The sequence below is a fragment of the Lagopus leucura genome, unplaced genomic scaffold (assembly GCF_019238085.1).
Source record: "Lagopus leucura isolate 7727_CA_CO unplaced genomic scaffold, USGS_WTPT01 Super-Scaffold_100009, whole genome shotgun sequence".
Classification (NCBI taxonomy): Eukaryota; Metazoa; Chordata; class Aves; order Galliformes; family Phasianidae; genus Lagopus; species Lagopus leucura.
The window spans coordinates 22,003,696-22,020,057 of NW_024962266.1; the positions used below are offsets into that span (position 1 = coordinate 22,003,696).

General features: G+C 39.8%; 1 protein-coding gene across 1 annotated transcript in view; it reads right to left on the reverse strand.

The window, feature by feature from the left end:
* The window catches only part of AGBL4 (AGBL carboxypeptidase 4), an 849,283-nt gene that overhangs the window by 64,999 nt on the left and 767,922 nt on the right, over positions 1 to 16,362 (reverse strand). The window contains exon 11 of the mRNA XM_042873634.1: positions 8,383 to 8,545. Within this exon, the coding sequence (XP_042729568.1) occupies positions 8,383 to 8,545 (163 nt within the window). The remainder of the gene's footprint in view (positions 1 to 8,382; positions 8,546 to 16,362) is intronic.

Genomic DNA, 16,362 nt, shown 5'->3' on the forward strand with positions numbered 1-16,362 from the left:
CTGTTCTGTTATGAGATGAGACATGAGAGAATCAGCTCCTTCTGCTCTTACAGAAACACAAAGGTGACTCTCCTGAATATTACTTCAAAGCTGCAGGTTATCTTTACTTTCTGACTGAGGCACGTTCAGACTTTCCTGATCTGAACCCTGAGCAAAGTGTCAGGGTTCTTGGTTGCAAGAAAAGCTGTTGGCTTGGGGTGACCATGTAGTGGCATTGGCTTAATGTGTATTCATTTCACCCATGCACTCTACCTGCCAGGCTTTTCGCCCCTTTCACGGTAGCTTGATGGAGAAGGGGCATTTGCTTCTCAGGATACAATGACATATCCTTTGCTAAGGATTTCAGTGATATTAGGGATAAAAATTTGTAGAGAAAAGGAAAGCAAAGGGAAGTCTTTCCTCATTAATAACAGGCAATGAAGGCAGTGAGATGTGGGATCTGTTTCCTTGACTATCATGCCTACTGTCTTCCTCTGGTTTCTAACAATAGAGATGCAGCTGTCCCTACTAGGGAGATTAATTTTGGTCTCTGTACTCATTCAGGCAGCTATTTGTCATGAAACTTGCAGGAACGTAATATCTCTGAGACCTTCATCACTGTCAAATTCAGTTGCAATTGGTCAAGCAACTGAGACAGACATACACATACAGCAAGACACTAATTTCTTTGCTGAGTTCCCTAAAACATATCTCTGATTCCCTTTCAGGAAATTGGTATGAGGAACTAAGGAAGTAGTAGTAAAAAATAGCCTCTGCTCCTGCCCTAGAATTCCCTTCAATCACACAAAAAAAACCCTGCTGAGCCTCTAGGTGGAAAAAATATAAAAGAAAGAAGCAATAGTTTCACTGAAAGAAAGCACACAGTGGGTAAGAAACAGAAATTGGGTGTGTCTGAACAATGAAACACCACTTGTGAAAAATCAGATGAGACAACAAGAAGTCATGGAGGCACTGTTGCAACAAGGCGTAGTGGTAATGACCTAAAGTCACAAACAAGATGGACCAGCAGAGGGCAAGATACCCAGCCAGAAGCAGGAAAGATGACAAACATGGAGACACACAACCACCACTATGGGCTGGCAGGAAAGCACACAGGTCTATCGAAGAGACATTACAATTTTTTCTGTTTATTGCTTTTTGAAAAACACCTCATTTTGATTATCTTTTTCTTATTCCCATTGACATTTGGGAAAGCTCCAAAGCACATCACTGGCGGAAGCCCTCTCCCAACTTCAATCTTCAACCCACAGATGTTACTCTTTAGTCATATTAAGCACTCCCCTCAGACATTTCCAACAAATCGTTAATATCTTTTAAGCCTTGCTCTCCATTGCCTTTCAGATTAGCCTTGCCCTTTCCTTTGCACTTAAGTTTAGCAAGTGTTACTAATAGGAATTTAACATTTACCAAAGAATTATTTTAACTACATGCCTAATAGCATTTGTGTAGCATTCTGAATACCCAAGAGCCTCACTATCAGTTCTATATGCTTAGTTTTGTCAAAGTTGCTGATAAGACAATGGAAAAATACAAGTTTACAGAAAAGCCAGTCCAGAAGAGGAACGTTCAAGACCTTGATCCAGTTCCAAAAGGGATAGCAGTGCCTAGAGGGAGCTTTCCTTTTGTTTATATTAGCCACAACTCTTCAATCCCTTATGTAAATCAACCTCCTAACCATTCAGTTAGGAGAAAGCATCACTTGTGCCTGGATGAAGTTATTTTCTCCCATGGGTAAAAGAAACAGTAGTGAAAAAAAATGTAGAAATATTTATTACTAACAGGCAAATGATTTTTTTATGCCACCAACAAAAACATTTTGAATTATAGAGATTTGTCCACTAGTTTAGCTGGTCTTATAGCAACCACAAGTCATTGATAGCTCAGATGGAAAGCACTGGGGAGGATTTCAATCAGTGAAGCCTCAGTGCCAGTCTGGCATGAGTTAGCATGCAGTCTCTCAAGAGAAACCCCAAAGGCTGAATTAGATACAAGATCATTTTTGGAGTTGGGCTTCTTCATCTTGGCTGGCTAATATGTATCAGACTTCTCATGTCACTGGATACAGCCCTACCTGGGCCAAAGAGCACATTCTCTGCCAGCACAGAATGGAACACAGCTGGCCGAAAGTAGGGTCACTATTTGCATGTGTGCTTCTGTAAGATGCTTCTCCTCCTAATGTCTACAAGGTCCCTATTCCCAACTAGGTTTGAAAACACTGAGAGCTCTCAAGTCTGACCTGCTCACCTTCCTTCCCCCCAGAAAGCCATGTGAACGCTTACTGAACAGAAGGTGTGCGGAGCACCCAGACGAGGGGAGAAATGGACCAAGTATGTAAGACCACTCTGAATACAGCTGCTACCTGCAAGATTGTTTCCCATCCACATGCATGGAATTTGATGGCTGGCTCCCAGCCGAAAAGAAACAGGAATAATATGGTTAAATCCTCAGAAAATGCTTTGAAGATACCTTCCACGGCTGATATTCTATACTACTGAAAAAAATATACCTTTCTCTAAAAGAAAAAAAAAAAATCCTCACCTTTGTAACACTTTACACTTTTATAGTATCTCTCATGTGAGGCTATCAAAGCACTTTGGGATACACATGCTCAGAAATCCATTGCAAAAAATTACAGATATTCCTAATCCGACTGTAGTCACTTGCCTTAATTTCCATTTCTTTACTGACACTCCCAGATGGTGTCTGCATAGATTGATGCAGTCAATGCTACAGGCAATGAGATAAACAAACCTACATCCAAACATACCCTCCCTCACCCCCCCCAACTCCTCCTCTTAAATTATTTCTCTACAGCACTGTCCACTGTATCGAACTCTACAGAGGAAAGAGGTGTGAATACAGCAACACCGCACAATGCTTTTCAATTTGGTTACACTGCACTTCATTAAACAGACTTTGTCCTTTTCTTAATTTTCTTTGATCAGGTTCCCCTGTACATACCTGATATGAACAAACACACAGATTCCTTCTGGGTACGAGCCAACAGCTGCAACCCTGAAAAATATCAGCTTCTTATATCATTAACTGAGTTTCCATGGTGCCCTGGGGCAGAGATATTGATGCTTGACAGCATTATCACTATAAAGTAACTTTACAACTCTATAATTTAACTCTATGCTTCCAGTAATATTAAGAGCATTTGAAATTGTGGCTGTAAACCTTGACACTCTTTCACACAGACTGGGGATTTGAAAGAAGATTTTGTTTTCTTTCCTCAAAGACAGCCGAAAACATGGCATTGAGAAAGAATCAAATACTGATGATGTGCAAGGAGGTCACTCTTAGGGAAATCTCTGCAGAATCAGGATTAATGCTATTTTTTTTTTCTTTTTCTTTTTTTTTCTTTTCTGCAACACACAGAAAGGAGCCTGTTTTCTAGGAGCTTAACAGAAGAAGTATAAAGAAGAAGACCTCTGGAGGACTTTTTCTGACTATACGCCTGACTTAGAAATCATCTTGGCAACAAGTTCTAACTCGAGTTCAAACATAAGCCACGCTGGGTAACCTCTGAGGAGCTCCCTCGGATTTATCAGCATAGCCTTGCATATCTCAATGGCTTTTTCTAGTAGTGTTGACTTTACTGGGTGGGAATGAACCTGCAAGGGCTATAATCTGGCACACGAGGATCTTCTAAGGATAGCACTAACACAGCTGCGAGGATCAAGGCAGGCAGCTGCTAAAAAAGAAAAAAGCTACAAATAGCCAAATACATTGCCCTAAAGGACTAGCAGATAGATGAAGCTCTAAAAGTTATAGATGATTTTACTATAATTGTTGTTTGCATACAGATTTCTTTTCTGCTGGACAGGCACTCAGTGAGATCCAAGTACTCTATAAGAAGAATCTGCATATAAGCAAATGACTCTTTTCTCTAGAGGATTTAACTTCTGACGTCCCCAGAGGTCAAGCAGCAAGCTGGTAGCCTGGAAAATAAGAGTAAAGCCAACTGGGTCCCAGCTGTCTCAATGGTCCAAGATTCAATTAACTGTTAGACACGTCAAGAGACTCCAACCAATCCAAGCTGTCATTCTGCATGTGCTGACAAGCGTGCATACAAGATGTAGCCACAAAGGCATCTTTTATGTCCATAAACATAGGAGTTCAGCAGTGCAACTGTACCCTGTTTAATGAATACAAAGCTTCCAGTTCAATATATACAGTGAAATGGCAAAAACAAGTCATAAATACCTTTACAAGTCTGTTCAGCTGCAGCATTAAAGTATCAAGCTCTTATCTCAGCTGTTTGTAATGGGATAACAGCAATAATGTCCATTTCTTCTTCAAATGTGAGTTCCAAAGCATAGCTTTGTTTTGTTTCTTTTAAACAAAAGAAGTATCATTGAATCCCTTCTATATACTGAGGATACTACATCAAAGAAGTAAACTGATGTACTTAGAAAAGCCATACAAAGGAGAACTATTCCATCAGGCCCTGGTACAGGGTTCCAGTCTCCTGCTCCACTCAGAAGTGATGCCAACAGTAAATCTATATAAATAGATGATTAAAGACCTGTCTTTGGGTGGGACCTCTCCTATCTAGGGAAAGCTTACCATAAAAATAATACACAATGAAGCCAAGGACACATTGATAATTTGTGGCACCCACTCATCTTGATTATTCTCCCTACAGCTACCAGGCTACAGTCACACCAGTTCTTGCCTTGCCTCCATCATTTCTGTCTGCTACTTCTTGGCAAGGCTCAGGAGGAGTGAAACCTTTTATGCTCTCTTATGGGATGCCTGCTGTGCAGCAGGGATCCAGTTCAAACGCTCTAAAAAAATGAACCCAATAGATGTGAAAACTGTTGATGCGAGGCTCCTTTAGTGGCCACTCTTAGGTCAGGCTGTGACAGCTGCTGATCAGTGGCTATTGAGGAAAGCAATTCTGGGTGTGCTATCAGCAGCGCTCAGAGTCCTGCAGCTGCAGATTCATCCTTCCTCCCCCTCTTTTATCCTTTGCTCCCTGCCCAGCTATGAAGCTGTTGTGTACCTAAGACAGCCCAGCAGCTGAGCTTCTGGGGGTGAATGCTATGGAACAGTTTACATGCCTCGTGTCATAAGCCCAGTAAATACCTAGTAAAACATGGTATTTAATGGAAGCATATCAGCTCATGTTAAAGCTTCTTTACCTTGTGCTGAGCAAACTGTCGCTATGCTGCCTTTTTAATCAGTTACCACCAAATGTGTGTATGTGTGAGAAGGGTTTTAAACATTCCTCTGTCCATTTACTTCCACACAACAAACTGACAAGCTTACAATCCTCTTATTATGGCTTTGAAACACAGCACATTCACTGTTATCTACAGCATGCTATCACAGGATATTCTGTGGAGCCAGGCTTATAGAACATATCCCTAATGTTTCTTGTAAACCAGGTACATATCAGTTAGGCACACCACCAGGTACATATGAACCTCTGAAAGAATGTATAACAGGATGTTCAGGAAGTTACACCCAATGCAATATTCTCATAGTGCAAAGCTCAAGAGGCACTCCAGCAAATATCACCGATATAATGCTAATTGATGCCTGAGACATTCATGTAACCACATTAGCTCTTTTTATTTTAGAAGAGAACAGAAATTCAGTGCTCCACAGAATGTTGTTATCCCACCACAGAGATCCCAAGACATAAACGCTCTGCACAGACTGATGGAAGGTCCTTCACTCACAGATTTCATTTAAAGTGAATTCTGCTCTTTGTTTTTATAGAACAAACCAGATGTAATCCCCTAAATGCTGAATCTTTGAGGTACAATTCTGACAACATCAGAATTCAAATAATGCTGTTGCATTAAACGCCTGTCTCCCATTTTCTTGTATGTAAGCTGTTCATCCATTTATTTCAAGAATTACTGTAACTTCAGCCATGCAAGTCTGAACAAAATGCATAATCTTATCCATAATCTTATCCATAATCTTATGTTTCTATAATAGAAACATATCTAATACAGACTCACGTAGAGGTTGTAATGTAGCTCCTAACCCCCAAGAACACAAAAAAAATTAAAAAAAAAACATACACTTTTACAATGTCATGAAAGGGGGGTGGTACTTTGATCTTATTTGCCTTGAATGCTGTAAAGGAAAGGCTGACAGGTAGAATTACACGCCACCAGTGCAAACAGAAGACTATTCACAGTTTATTCAGCTTTCTCACCTGTCAGATGGGTTTATTTCTACCAGGCAACTCTAGAAAAATGTTAGGCTAGATGAATATTTTTGTAGATTCTCACTGATCCAGTGTAGCTCACTTCTGAATATGGGGTATGGTCTCTGTAGTCTCTGTTCAAGACAGTGAGTTGCATAAATTCTGTGAGTTGCCTAATGTGGAAGTTGAATCACAGCCTGTAATTTTGAGGAAATTTGAGCAATTCCAGCCATCCTGATCCAGGTTCTATGAAAAACAACAACAAAACAAAAACTGACAAAAAAAAAAAAAAAAGAAAACAACAAACCAACAAGCAAAAAAACAAACAAACAAACAAAAAAACCAAACCAAAACAAAAAAACCCAACATCAAAACAACTACAATAGCAAAAAAACAAAAACAACAACAACCTCACAAACCAGTAACATCACTATGGGATGTTCATCATAAGAAATAATAATTTTTAAAAAGTCCTAAGAGATAAGTCTTTGAAGGCAGATTTCCTGAATACTTTCCCTACCAGTTCACAGTATTTGGGCTTGCTACATTTTCTTCATTTATTTGCTTGACTTGCTGTCTGCATGTAGTTAGATAGTTAACAGAAGCACGCCTGTCCTTGGAGGCCAATGTGAGTTGACTGGCTGTGCCTTTGGTTCAGGTTCATTAAAAAATCTGAGCATTAATTAATCACTGACTTGCAAATAGCTTGGAAGAGTTGTTCAGGCTAAATGGGAACGTTCTGCAATTGTTTTACTCTTGGTTACAGTCACTTCTGTGTGATGAAAACTTCTCCCTTGCCAGGATACAGCATGCATAAATCCAAGCACTCCTGTGCTAGAGCAGACAGGACCAGAGTCTGCATCAAGTAGCTCCTTTTCTTTCTTTAACTAGGAAACTGCACACTTGAGGAAGAGCTGTCATAAGTAGCCCTCCTGAATCCCATTGAAAAGGCAATAATAAAATCTACCAGGGCAAAATGACAGCAAAGCATATGACATGGGTAGACAGCCTTCTGGAATCCTTCTGGAAAAAGAAACTAAGCCAGGATGACCTGCAGGTCATCAAGAAAAACATACTCAAGGGAATCATGATCACATTTGTATAGGGACTCTTCCCACTCCTTGCTGCAAAAGCTATTCTTGATAAATAAGAGGATAAATAAGCAGTTGTCGGTACAAAGAGTGCTAAGTGAGGAGGAAAATAAGAAGTGAAAATGAGGCACATGTCTTGCAAGGCCAAAATACCAAAATAAGGAAATAAATATCTGAACCAACATGAAAATTTTGTCCTCAGTGGCAACATGCAGGCGTAATAATCAAAATGACCGGAAAAAAGGACTTTGTATTCCAAATGCTCAAGACTTCAAACTCACCTTAACATATTCGGTCTCCTCTCCCAGATTTTACCTTCCATTCCAAAAGCTAAATCAAAAAACAACCATGCAAATGATTCAGATTATTTTCCAAAAGCTACCAAGATAGAATGACAAAATGAAATAAGATATTCAGGCTTCAAGTATAGGCAATGGTTATTTGATTGAGGACCATTAAAAAAAAAGAAAGATAAAAACAGGTCACAAGACCACAATTCTATAAACTGTTGGATACAGTGAGATAGCCAGATGGATACGTGCCTTTTCAACAGTGAGACATCGCACCTACAAGTCCTCAAAAATGGGGACAACTTTGTCAGCTTTATCTGTAGAGCTCGCTTTCCATTTCTTTGTCAACCAGTATTAAAGATCTGGCCCTGAGGCAGCTGCAGAACCTAATGAACCCTTTAGAGCCTTTTGGCAGCAGTTCAAAGGCAGAGAAGTTATTTTAACTCAGTACCAAAGATGCACTTTCAACTTGCTATTAAAACAATAACACAAATGCAGGTATAATGAGAGAATAAGGAGAGAAATGAAGAAAGAAATAGAAGATTGTGGAAAGGAATGGATCAGAGGCTCTCCAGGACTTGTTTCCATAGTAAGTGTGTGAGACAATCTCCCACAAGAGGGAAATGGTTTGTTTGATCTAATGCGCCTTTCTCTTCTTGAATTTCCATAGTATGGAGAATCAATATGAGGGAAATTAAAGCATCAGGAGCAGACTCACATTTCCACTTGTGTGTCCCTATCTCAGCAAACTGTTATTGAGATAGAAGTATTTACCTTAAGTGCTCAGTTCACATGCTCTGCAAGAAGAGGCAAGATTTCAAAAGGATACATGCTTCTTCTGTGTAAGGGACAGCAGCAGTAGTTGCACCCACGATGTAGCTGTAGAATGAGACTTCCAGGGTGTAGCAGTAGGACGTATCATTTAACAGCCCACCAAGAAAACGCCGGCCCGTCCCTGCTTTCACAGCATCTCGGTTGAAGGATGTACTGGACTGCCAGGGAAAGAACACAGAGACATGAAGGGAGTTCATGAGTGGAACAAGGAAAGGGTTGGGAAGCAGACAGTTAAAATAGAAAACAGTGAAATTCACATTGCCAAATCTCAATTACGTTATTTGAGACTGTAATATTTTTCCAGTGGTGGCCTGGAGAGACTATTAATGGAAATACGATTCTGGCTCACAGAACTATAAATAAGGCCTTGCAAACTTTCACAAAATTAATCTCAGTTCACAAGTAAGATTACCTTTTCTTCTCCCCTTGTGGATAACACTTACAGAAAGCCTGTTGCATGTATGAGCTGAAAAAGAACACTTTAGATCCATCATTTCAAATGCTAAGCCATAAACACTATTTGGATATTGGGTTTCTTCTTTCTACTGCAATTCTCCTATACCTCAGCCATTCTCACCAGCCTGGAAGCTTTAAGCAAAGTAGAAATACATCAGTATTTACATCTTAGTGAAACTTTCTCACCTAGGACATTTGACTGCTTCTTAAATTAGGTCACAGAAATTTCCACTTCACTAACTTAAGTGTTAACTGGGTGTTGCTCTCCCAGTGGAAAAATATACTGCACTGTTTTACAGCACTAGTAGCACAGTGTTAAACACTGTATTTTGTGCTATTACCGAGGAACTGACTTTAAGAACCATGCAGCTTTATGACTATTCATTTGGGGGATGAAGGGGAGGATTCCAAGTATTTCCAAAAACAAGTTTTAGCTCTCTTTTGAAGGCACGGCAGTACAAAAGGGACATGGTTGAATGGGGAAATATTCATAGAAGGTGGACAGTTGGACTGGCTTTTTTGGAGGTCTTCTCCAACCTTGGTGATTCCATGATTCTATCTGGATACTAAAGTGGAGCTCACCATTAGGTTAATCAAAATCTCAGAGCATGTTCTACCAAAGACATAAAAATGGAATTTGATTTCATTCTGGTTACCAGACCCTAATAACCACTAGACTGTCACTTTGGGTTAAGCACAACCTAATGATTGCTGAGGGGAGAGAAAGCCAACAAAAAACCCTATGCTTCATAGATCCAACTTGCATTGGTTGCATAAGAAGCCTTTATATCTCCTGCTTTAAGACTTTTAAGTCGCCAGAGAAGAGAGAAGCAAAAAGGACCCTCAGCATATAGTTTACAGTTCAGTCATTGTTCCCATGGTGAATTATCTGAGCAACTGAGAGTTCTCTGACTGAGCCTTAAGACTTGTGTATTTTCTTATTAACATAATGTTAGCGTGTATCAAAACAAGGGAAAATAAGACTTTTTATCTTGTCTATAAAAAAAAATAACAAACAAGAGATGCAATCATTCAAAATGCTAAAATTCTATAGACCAACAGAAGCACACTAACACTGAAATGAGCAACAATTCTTGATGAATGGCGTATACCAAAAGATGTGAAGAATGGAAATACCTGTAGGCTTATTAGCATTCTGAATGTTTTGAAGTCTCTCATGTTATAAAAAGGAAGGCTTTCCAGGTTAATTAGAATAAGATGGAATTGGGTTTCTTATTAGCATTATATGTAGGACTTTCTAAATGTGATACTGCCTGAGTGGTAACACAATACTGCAGAAAAAGGTTACACTGAATTTATTCTGCTATATACGCATCCTATTTTTTTCCTTCAAATTGCCATTTGGAAGGAAATGCAATGGAAGAATCTTTCAGGATGGTCAGAATACTTGTGGGACAGAAAGCTAAGGCACTCTTAAGGACTGATGGGAAAATGAATTGTTAATTTGTTGTATGGAATAAAATACTTGGGGAAGTCTGGAAGAGGGAAAGTTTTCTGACCTCCTGCAATAGAAGCCTTCAAAAGACCAAGACCCTGAAACTGGAGGAAGCTGTATCTTGAGTTAAGATCAAAAACAGAAAGGAAGATGATCATACTCTGGAGATTTCCTCATAATGCAAGCACACTGATTTCGGTGGATAGAACTTCACGTTCAGATGAATGTCCATGGTGAAATATTTACTGTACTAAAGCATCAGCTGGTGAATTTGGGTGTGTGGAGCCAGCTCAAAATAAGAAGATAACGTGTCAGAACACAGTTACTGTGGTTTGTGAGCACGAGCATCACTCACAAGAAAAATGAGCTAAGTCTATTTCTCTGCTCAGCACAAGTAAAACAATGGAAATGTTGGAGAAGTGATTCAGGGCAGGCATTAGGACAAAAAACGCTCCTGTCATTTGGAAGTTGAGGTACTTACTGTCACTGAGTAGCATAAAGATAGTATATTTACAAACAAATTGGACAAATATCTGCCAAGAATAATTCATCTTTCTTTGGGATCCAGTTTGGACTTGAGGTCCTTTTCCAGCTGTAATTCCCATAATTTCAGTCAAACTAGAAAAAGGTTACTGGTTGAATTTCTCAGAGATGATTCTTGATATAAATCTTACATAATATTTTCATCACAGTTCTTGGCACAGTAAAGGAGGACCATGCCAACAAAATTTGCTGATGACACACTGTGGAATGAGTCATCATTATGGAGGAGGCTCCGAATATCATACAAAAAAGCAGTGGGATGACTTTAAGGACCAAAGTGATAGTAGTCAGATGAAACTCAGCTACACAAGTGCCAGGTCGTGTACTCAGAGTCTAATAAAAAACAATCTCTGCTATAAGCTGAAACCTCATCAGCTGGAAATAGATGAAGAGAGTCTGATGTATTACTTCACTGAAGTGATTTCTGCTTTCTGGCAGAAAATAGCTCAGAAGTTGGATCTAGTTATTGGCAAAATTATACTTGCCATATTTCAGAAGTGAATCGTAAGTGGTTTAAGTAATTTAAAGGAGGATTTTTAGATGGCCAAGAAGAGAAAACAAAATTTGAATCTTTCCATAGTTTGGATTTTTTATAATGCTATTTGGTGTTGTAATTTTCTCTTTTCTTTTTAAAGAAAAGTTCCAGTTTCACCTGTGCAGAATTATTTCAAATAGTGGCAATGGCATGAATTAAATCATCTGTTCATTTCCCTGCCAGGTAGTGCTGCAGTTCCCACAGGGGAAAAAAAAAGTCTCGAGTAGAAAGGAATATCTCTGATTTGACTGAAGTGGGTTGAGATAGTGAAATATAAAGTAACCCTTCCTAAAGTATGAACACATGCAGGTTTTGAAACAGTGGTTTGGGCTTGGCTATAGAACAATGTTACAAGCAAGAATGTGATTTGATGTGCTAGAAGAAAATAAGAAAATTCCAGATTCAAGACAATTCAAGTAATGGCAAGGTCAGGCAGCAGGTACTTGCTTGAGTTCAATCTGTTACTGTCTCAGCTCAAGACAAATGGAATGGAAAAATATGTAAGTACTGATTCCTGATCTTGGCAACTGATAATGCTGAAACAAAGAGGATAAAAATCCATGTATTATTATTGCAAGGAAATAGCCATTTGCCTGCACGTTTCTTTAATCAAACTTTACTCTGGGGAAGAAGGGACAACAAGACGGGGAAAGAATGTAGGTACCAATGTCAGAAAATGAGTCTATTGTTTCTCTTTGAGAGAATCTATTGCTGAAAACCCTTGGAAAGCTGAACTGAAGTCATCATTAAGCAAATGCACTGAGCAGACACAGCAGGAGAACAGCTAAACAAATATTTATTTCTCTGAGGCTGAATCGCATGGGAGTGTCAACAACAGCAGCAGCAAAAAGCACAAAATCAGAGGAGGCAGGGTTGGGGAAGAAAAACACCAAAGACTTTGAAGTTCTTAAACAGAGATATTTGTACAAAATCAACAGTAATTCATTATTAAAACACACAGATACATTAAAGCTCACAGAAGGACTCTGCCTCCTAGCTTGTGTGAGAAAATTCAGTACACAAATTAGCCATCTTCAGGGTTAGGAGATGCGCCAAGTAATTATAATTCGCTGCTGAAGGAGTGGAAGAGGAAGGGTGAAAGATTCCCTCACATTCTGGTGAGAAGAAATACACCAGAAAATGACACCTGGTTCTTACAAAATTGGGAACCTTGAGGTGTATCTAGCCACTCTCTGCATCTTAGGTATTTGTGACAGATTTCCCAGGCCTCCCTACCAGATCTCTAGACTACCTGGTCTAGTATTGAATGTGGAGGTTGGTGGCCCTGCATGTGGCAGGGGGCTTGGAGATTTATGATCCTTGAGGTCCATTCCAACCCTGGCCGTTCTGTGATTCTGTAATTTCATCCCTCTTCCCCATGCTCTGCTGAACCCTTTCTGTATGATTGATTTTCCCACTAGGAATGACAACGATCATCCAGGCAAACAAAGAAATTTGTAAACCAATCGGACAACTGTGGCAAAAAAGATGCATGGGATGGAAACACAGGAAAAATCTGCATGTGAATTCTTTACTGGAGGAGTCCCCATGGAAAAAACAAAACGAAACAAAACAAAACAAAACATTCTTAGCCTTTGGTCAGACTTCAGTGTGCTAGAATCCCTATCTCCTGGGCAGTCTTGTCTCTTGGCTGGTAAGGACACTCGACCACAGTGACCCTCAGTGAATTCAACAGCTTAGGCAGCTGCAATACGGCTGATGGATATCCTTGGTTTCTCAGTGCTGCTCTGCTGTCCTGCTAGCATCTGTAGAATCAATGCCCTGAGCAGTCCATATTCACATTGCAAAGGCAAGCAGTTTACTATTTCTGCATGTCCATATCAAAGTACAAGAGGGGCTCCAAAAGACAAAGAAGAAAAACAACAAAAGTCTGTATCTGAGACTGAATGTACCCAAGTCTGTCCTTTGACTTCCCGGTGTACACTGAGTGGTTCTGCTCAGTGACTATGTGGCTTCACAGGGCATTTGTCCTGCTATAGCATCAGAAAGCCTAGGGTTGCACAAGAGGGAAAATAGGATGCACATCCAGTAAATGTGGGCCCACTGATCTGTGGAAAAACAGATGCCAAAGAGGGCTGAAATACCATTCAGGCTCAGTGTCAAGCTGGAGATGGATGGCAGCATCAGTTCTACCTTTCATGGATGACAGGAGAAAGGGACATGGTACAAAAACTGTTGCTCTCTTATATAGAGCTATTGGGGAATGAATCTTTGTTTTCTTCTCAAGTTGCTCAACACATTAGAGAGAAAAAGGATCGAGGCATTAGCACAGACAGACCTTACCAGGCTCCTACCATGGGAACCAGGCTATAGACTGTGCATCACTTACGATCAATCTTGAGACGTTTCTCTAACCCAGCAAGAAAGGAAAATACAAAGTACAAGATGACTTAGAAAATGAATTAGGAGAGAAATCATCAACCAGACAGAAATCTGTTCACAATCTCTAATAGATTGAGAAAGATAAGTTTCTGATTTAACAAGGTCTAGGGGGTTCCTGTAATCCAACAGATACATTTTACCAGCTGTTCACATCTACTGAAAAACTATTGATTCTTTATGTGTCCATGGACAGAAGGAGCAAAGTGCATAGGGTTTCAAAAACTTAAGTTCTAGCGTGCTCACAAATGTTTTCCCAAAGATCACTTGTCTTTTCAAAGAGAGTATCTGCAAACTCAGAATAAGGAGATAGATCCTCCCATATGCCAGTATAGATAGCTGATGTAGGTCTAGTAACTTACAGAAAAGGAAGGAGCATGTTCAATTGTGTGCTCACAGAATATCTTGTTAGAAATCTTCCCTGGAGAAGAGCACAGACATAAAAACTTAGAGGATTCATAATTAAAGAATTGTTTCATATTACAACACATAATTAAAAATATGCTGGGTCACCTTATGCCATTTCCATTTGGGAAACGAGCTTTATTTCTCAACTGAAGCTATCTCTTCCTTAAAACAAAACAAAAAAAACCCTCCACACCTTTAGTACATTTTGTAGTTGAGCAGTAAGCACTTTACCTACTGGGATAAACTGGGATTACGTACACAAATTGCTTCATTGCACAAGCAGTGGCCAAGTGTAAGCAGGACTAGGTTACAATCTCACCACAAATCTCTATTGATGCTGCTCTCTTAGCTGAAAAGCAAACTTTATTTCTAAAGCAGATCTGACCTCTATAAGCCCTCTACTCACCGCCCCAGTGTAGCAAAAAAAAAAAAAAGGAGATAAAAAAAGTTAGTAGTTAGTGCTCTAGAGAAAAGGAATGACATAGTTGCCATCAAGGAAGAATAGACGTGCCGTTGGGAAATGGACTGGAGCCCAGATGATGTCAAATCTATCTCAATGAAGAGTTTTACGCTACCAGCTATAACTCACTCACTCCCATTTTCTAGAATGCTTTATTGAAGTCTGTGGAAGTTAGAAAGGGAGCACAGAAATGCACTGACTTTGAAATCTTTTCTACAGAAGACTGTAAATAGTGCAGTTACCAATTCTGACTCTTCTGTTAGCCTGTCCACAGGGTGCTATAAGAGGGGTGCAACTGGCAGCTCACTTTTCCCATAGGGATAGAGCTAATTATTGCCATGGGACAGCCAGAACTCAGTGCTTCGAACCTGTCACTCTCACAGTTATTAGCTCACCAAGCTATCTTACCAGCAAAACTGATCACAGAATTGTAGGGGTTGGAAGGGACCTCCAGAGATCATCAAGTCCAACCCCCCTGCCAAAGCAGGTTCCCTACAGCAGGTGATCTCCTTACTTCTCCAGAAGCACTGAGAGAACTTCTCACTTCTAAAGCCAACTTAACTCTCTCCTCTTACCAGCTCCATTAACTCTCTTACTATACAAGACAGTGTACATGTTAGTGGGTTTTTTTTGGTAATAGGCAACCAACTGTATGCCAGCTGGGTCTGGAGACATGGAAATCATGGCATTCAGAAGCCATCTCTCAATTCATTTCACAAAGAAGCTGCAGATAGCATCTGAAATGTAGATGGATTAAAAGAAAAAAAATGGGAACACAGCTCAAAATTGCTCCTTGACTCATCTCACCTTGCAGCTTTGCCATATTTCTGATGCACAGGAGAGAAATGCATTTCATTTCAAAATCATTCATGACCGATGAAATCTGGGAACAGGAGATTTTGAAAAGTTCAGGATCGTTTCAAAAAAGGGATCATTCCTACTTGGAGGTTCTCCAGATTGTTTATGGACAGACGGACTGGGTTTATATTCTTGTGGAAAGAGTTTTCTCACATCTTTCTGACAGTTCCACAGATAACAGCTTTTTGTTTCATAACTTCTGTGCCTGGTAGGGAGCACTGAGGTGATCAGAAAGCCTTGGGTTTAATAAGAAAATATTTTCTGAACTGGAAAAAAAGAGAATTCAATTTGTAGAAGTCTGTGGGAAGGCATACAGAGGAGATCCGACATGGTTTGCCCAGAATTCCTAAGAACGTGAAAGAGAAAAGCCTGAAACTGAAATCTTAAAACAAATATTCTCAAATCTTAAAACATTTTGACCAGCTCTATTCCCTGGTTTATTTTAATTCCTTCTTACTGCTTGTAAGGAGCATCAGCATCACACTGCAGGAGTACCATGAACTCAACCTGTCTAGCACCACACTCTCAGGTTTTAAAGCTCAGTTCTCCTCAGAGAAGTAACAGTTTAAAAGTACTTTGTAACCACACACACATCTGCTCCCTCAGGGTCTCCATTATTCCTCCAATGTTTGTGAAGGATACCAACATCTTTCCTTCAACCCTCCCAAGTGTCTTTCAGTCATGCCTGCTTGAACTTGCTGACAAAAACCCACATTTGCATGGCCATTATCAGAGGAGCTAGAAGGAGAGAGCTTTACAGGCTCTCAGTTAACGCCTCAAAACTAAATCTACCAAATTAGCTTTTCTTTTAAGATAGAAAACCAACTGGGTTTCATGCTTCATGGTTTTAGCTGTTCAC